The sequence below is a fragment of the Carlito syrichta genome, unplaced genomic scaffold (genome assembly GCF_000164805.1).
Source record: "Carlito syrichta isolate Samal-C Ts95f unplaced genomic scaffold, Tarsius_syrichta-2.0.1 Scaffold304687, whole genome shotgun sequence".
Classification (NCBI taxonomy): Eukaryota; Metazoa; Chordata; class Mammalia; order Primates; family Tarsiidae; genus Carlito; species Carlito syrichta.
The window spans coordinates 199,446-205,433 of record NW_007248783.1 but is presented as its reverse complement, the minus strand read 5'-3'; the positions used below and the strand labels follow the sequence as shown (position 1 = coordinate 205,433).

General features: G+C 34.4%; 1 protein-coding gene across 4 annotated transcripts in view; it reads left to right on the top strand.

Moving 5' to 3' along the window:
• LIN9 (lin-9 DREAM MuvB core complex component) overlaps positions 1 to 5,988 on the top strand; it is a 94,646-nt gene that overhangs the window by 15,897 nt on the left and 72,761 nt on the right. For all 4 annotated transcript variants that reach the window (XM_008060660.1, XM_008060659.1, XM_008060658.1 and 1 more), the window contains one exon: positions 4,872 to 5,005. In XM_008060660.1, the coding sequence (XP_008058851.1) occupies positions 4,872 to 5,005 (134 nt within the window). The remainder of the gene's footprint in view (positions 1 to 4,871; positions 5,006 to 5,988) is intronic.

Below are 5,988 nucleotides of genomic sequence, written 5' to 3'. Positions count from 1 at the left end.
ACTCAAAAAAAAAAAAAAAAAAATTTAGACCGGGCACAGTGGCTCATGCCTGTAAACCCAGCATTTTGGGAGGCTGCAGCAGGAGATTTTGTTTGCGCCCAAGAGTTTGAGACCAGCCTGGGCAGCATAGTGAGACCTCATCTCTACAAAAAAATTTTAAAAAGATGAGTCAAGTGTGATGGTGTGCGTCTGAAGTCACAGCTATGCAGGATGTGATTGTGCCACTGCACTCTAGCCAACAGAGTGAGACCTTGACTCAAATAAGATAAAATTTAGAAAATATTGTCAAATAATCTATTCATAAAAGTTGTAATAATTTATATTCCCATTAACAGCTTGAATCTATTTCCCTATATCCAATAGAGAGGTCTTTAATATAGTTTATCAGCGAGCCAATACTCTACTTAAATGTCTGGGTCACTACCTCAGTAGAAAGAAACATAGCACTTTTTGTGATAAGAATATTTTATAATTAGGTTATTTATGCTAAATATTTCCTCCTTGCTTATTTTTTCTTTTTTACATTAAAAAGTTATGTTTCTAACTGGTAATTGGATTCAGGAACAGAAAAAGAACATTAGCAAAAAAATTGATGAAATCTAAATAAAATGTGTAGTTTAGTTAATGGTATTATACTAATTTTGACAATTATACTATGATTATATAAGATATCAACATTAGGGAAAGCTGGGGAGGGACATATGGGACAATGTACTACTATCTTTGCCACTTTTCTGTCAATCCACAATTTTTCCAAAACAAAAAATTTATAACAAGCAAAAGTTAATTTTGAGTTTAATTCACTATCTTAAACTTTTGCCCCCCTCATCCATTGGTAACCACTATTATTAGTTTTGATATCTTTTAAGACCTTTTTAATATACTTTTTCTGTATTCATGGAAAATATTTAATGTGTATAGTTTTTTCCTAAATGTGCATATTTTTAAAATTTACATTTATAGTATCATTTTCATATTCCATGTATCAGTCTGTAACTTTTTTTTCACTCTAAAGTTGTTTTTTTTTTTTTTTTTGAGATCTGGCCATGTCGATTGATGGAGATAAACAGATGGGCCAACAGAGTTCAATATTTCTTTTCCTTTTAATGTTGAATAGTATTCAGTCTCATAGTATTTTTATAAATTCTCCCATTTGGGGACATTTAGATAGTTTCTAAGTTTTTGCTCTTATAAATAATGCACTGAACATCCCAGCATGTTTGTATAAATTTGCGTGTGTTTTTCTAGGACAGATACCTATAATAGGGAATTGCTGGATCATAGAATTGCACATTTAAAGCTTTTAAAGTAGTACCAAATACTCTACAGAAAAATTATACTAGTTTATGTTTTCTACCAGCAATATATTAGAATCCCTATTTTCCAAATGCTTGCCACCTCAGTATATAATCAGGAATCCAGAATTTTGATAATCTGATATGTAAAAATAGCCTCTCACTTGTTTTGGTTGGCATTTCATTTATAAGTGAGATTGAGATATTGTTAATATGTTTCAAAACTATTTCTTTTTATGTAAACTGTCTTTTTCCCATTTTTTAATTTGGATTGATAGTCATTTTCTTATTAGTTTATAAGAATTTTATATAATAAATATTAGTCCTCTGGCTGTTTATGTTGGTTGTAATTTTTTCCAGAGTTTGTAGTTTGTCTTTTGATGTTATTTCTGTGTTTTTTAACATATTTTAAAAATATGTTTAAAATTTTTTTAAATGTTAAGGGACAGCTATAACTTTCTTTCCTTTTTATGACTTATTGAATTTGACATGCTCAGAAAGACTTTCTTACTTTAAAATTTACAGTTTTAGAATTCTCTCATATTTCTTACTTCATTTTTTGGGGGGTTACATCGTCAATATATTTGGAATTTATTTTGGAGTAGGGAATGAGCTAAGACTGCAACCTAGTTTTTTTTTTTTTTTTTCCAGATTGCTACTTAGTGTTCCTGGTAACATTTATTGGATAATCCATCTTGTATGCATTGATTTAAAATGCTGCTTTCATCACAAGCTAAATCCCTATATATATTTGGCATTACTTCTAGGCATTCTATCTCTGTGTCTAGTATATCTCTGTATGTGCTACATTGTTTTTTGTTTTTTGGGTTTTTTTTGAGTTGGAGTCTCACTCTGTCACCCAGACTGGAGTGCAGTCGCCCCTCCCAGCCACCACTCGGGCTCCGGCAATCCTTCCGCCTCAGCTTTCCGAGTAGCCGGAATTACAGGCATGCACTACCACGGCCGGCTGATTTTTTGATTTATTGTAGAGATGAGGTCTCGCTGCCCAGGCGGGTCTTGAACCTGCGGGCTCAGGCAATCCACTCACCTCAGCCTCCCAAAGGCACGGGATTATAGGCTGAGCCACCGAGCCCGGCTGCTACATTGTTTTAACATGACTTTATATTGTGTGTTTTTGTTTTCATTTAATTTTTTTTTTTTTTTTTTTTTGAGTCAGAGTCTCACTCTGTTGCCCAGGCTGGAGTGCAGTGGCATGATCACGGCTACCACAGCCTTGACCAGCTGGGCTCAGGTGATTCTTCTGCCTCAGCCTGGACTAAGGCACACGCCACCATGCCTCGCTTTTTTAAACTTTATTTTGTTGTTGTTGTTGTTGTTGTTGTTGTTGTAGGTCTTGCCATGTAGTCCAGGCTGGACTCAAACTCCTGGGCTCAGGCAGTCCTCTTGTCTTGGCCTCCCAAAGTGCGGGGATTACAGGCATGAACCACCTTGCCCAGCCATATATTGTGTTTTAATGTCTGGTAAGACATTATTACATATTCTTTTGTTAGATTTTTCCTACTTTTTTTTGCACATTCATTTTTCCATATAAACTTTAGAATAAACTTGACTAGGAAAAAAATCCTGTTGGCATTTTTATTTGGATTGCACTAATATTACACATTAGTTTATGGAAAATGACATATTTGTAACATTGAGACTACCTAAGAGCTGGTTCACTTATTCAAGTCCTTCATATTCCTTAATAGACTTAAAACAATTTTTTAAAATCAATCTTGTACATTTCTTAAGCATATTCCTAGATATTTAATATTTTTTGTTCATGTCATTTTTTGCTATCATAGATAGGCTATTTCTTGGGTAACGGGTTCTTAGTTATATATAGAAAAAATAGTGACTTTTTAAAACATATTAATTAGCCTTGCGTGGTAGCACGCGCCTGTAGTTCCAGCTGCTTGAAAGGCTGAGGCGGAAGGATTGCCGGAGCCCAGCAGGTCGAGGCTGCGGTGGCCGGGAGCGGCCACTGCACTCCAGTCTGGGTGACAGAGTGAGACTCCAACTCTAAAAAAATAAATAAATAAATAAATAAATAAATAAACATATTGATATTTGAATGTTTATTCACTCATTTTATTAAATTCTCCTATTGTTTTTAATAGTTACAGTTTGCTTGTCTTGAGTTTTGGGGGGCAATCATACCACCTGCATATAATGGGTAGTTTTATCTTCTTTTCAATCTTTATTCCTCTTATCTAATTAACCAATTCCTTCCAAACAATGTTAAAAAACAGCGGTGATAGTTGATATCTTTGTCATATTCCTCACTTTAATGAGAATGTTTTTAGTATTTTAACATTGAGTATGATACTGAATTTTGGATTGAATTGGGGAGAATTGTATTTTGTCAGGTTAAGAAAATAACCCTGTCTCTTTTTCTTGGTCAGTATAGTGAAGGGTTTGTCAATTTTGTTTATCTTGTCAAAGAAGTTTTGGTGTCACTGATTTTTTTTTTTCTATTTTTAATTTTTATTTCTTTTCTAATCTTAGTTCCTTCCTTTTGCTTGCTTTGGGTTTATTGCTCTTCTTTTTCTAGTTTCTTATGATAGAAGGGTAGGTTATTTATTTGAGATGTTTCTTATTTTTGAATATAGGTTATACTTAAAATTGAAGTCTATAAATTAAATTTCCTCCAAGCATTATATTAACTAAATCATCATTTACTCTTGATATGTTGGTTTTTTTCAGTCTTTTCATCTATTTCTATTATATTAAGAGTTTTTTTTAATGGATATTGCTCAAATATCTTTAGCATCATTGGACTTTTCTTATTTATGAATAATGGCAAATTAAATTAATAGTTTCCTCTTACTGGACCATCCTTGCATTCTTGATATTAAGTCTACTAGATTGTGTTGTATTCTTTTGATGTTCTGATGGTGTTTATCTGGTAAGTTTTTTTTTTTTTTAAAGGATTAAAAACAATCCATATGCAGGAATGATATTTTCTAGTTTTATTATACTCTGGCAGATTTTGTTATCTGTTATGCTGGCTTTATAAAAAGAATTGGAAGCTTTTTTTCCTCTTCAGCAATCTGAAACATTTGAATAGCATCACATTTCTCTGATTTGTTATAGAATTCACTCAGGAAACCTTTTGGACCTAGTGTTTGCTTACATTTTTTTTTCTTTCTTATTCTCTGTCTCTGACTAGTCTGCCTGTGTCTGTCTCTCTGTCTCTGTATTTCTCTCTGTGTGTATATATATGTGTGTGTGTATTTCTCTTATAGCAAAGTTCTTACTGGTCTCTTTTGGCCTATTGAAGTCTAGGAATATTTCATACGTACCTCTTCTTCCTGCATACATAAATTAAAATGGTATTGCAGCACAAGCATGGAGGGACAAATATTTTAGAATGAAATGAAACCGGAGGCTTTAGCTTTGTAAGAAATAATCAGAATATTTATTTGTTAACAATAACAAAAATTCCATGTTAAATATTGTTGAATCTTTTTGAGTAATTAAACATAATTTATCTTTTTACAGATTTATTCAGTGTTATAAATGTGCTTTTTTATGTGATGAATCTGTAACTAATCTCTGTTTTTTATTGTATAGAAATTTACTGCAACGATGTCAACACCAGATAAGAAAGCTTCACAGAAGATTGGTTTTCGATTACGTAATCTGCTGAAGCTTCCCAAAGCACATAAATGGTGCATATATGAGTGGTTTTATTCAAATATAGATAAGTATGTATCATGGCTTATATCATTAATATTATCGTAACCAGAAATTTAAATTTTTCTTTTTTTTTAAATTTGAGTTAGAGTCTCACTCTGTCGCCCAGACTGGAGTGCAGTGGCCGCTCCCAGCCACTGCAGCCTCGTCCTGCTGGGCTCCGGCGATTCTTCCACCTCAGCCTTCCAAGTAGCTGGAACTACAGGCGGGTGCTACCACGCCCGGCTAAATTTTTTTTTTTTTTTTTTATTGTAGAGATGAGGTCTCGCCAAGTTGCCCAGGCAGGTCTCGAACCTGCGGGCTCAGGCAATCCACTCAACTCAGCCTCCCAAAGGCGCGGGATTACAGGCTGAGCCACCGAGCCCGCCTAAAGTGTTTCTTTTTTTAATATTTAAATCAACTTTATTCATAGTAGCCCCAAACTGGAAATAATTTTAAATTTTTCAAATGTTATAAACTACAACATTTTCTGTAGGTTTATTTTGATCTTGTTTTTCCCTGAATTTTTCTCTTCCTCATTCCAGTTTAATCCATTTTTATTTTTCATAGTTTTCTTTCCCCTTCCTCTTTTTGGGAACAAGTTATACAATTTTGTAAAAAATAAAAATATAATTTCTGTATTATCATGTTTAAAGATGGCTGGGATAGTGGCTCACGCCTGAATCCCAGCACTTTGGGAGGCCAAGGAGGGCATAATCTCTTGAGCCCAGGACTTCAAGACCAGCCTAGGCAACATAGTGAGACCTCATCTCTACCAAAAAATACAAAATTAGCTGGGTGTGATGGTGTGCCTTTGTAGTCTCAGCTACTTAGGAGGCTGAGGCAGAAGGATCACTTAAGCCCAGGAGGTGAAGGCTGCAATGAGTCAGGATCATGCCACTGCATCCAGCCTGGGTGACAGAGTGAGACCCTGGGCTTTAAAAAAAAAAATTATAAAGCCGGGCTCGGTGGCTCAGCCTGTAATCCCACGCCTTTGGGAGGCTAAGGTGAGTGG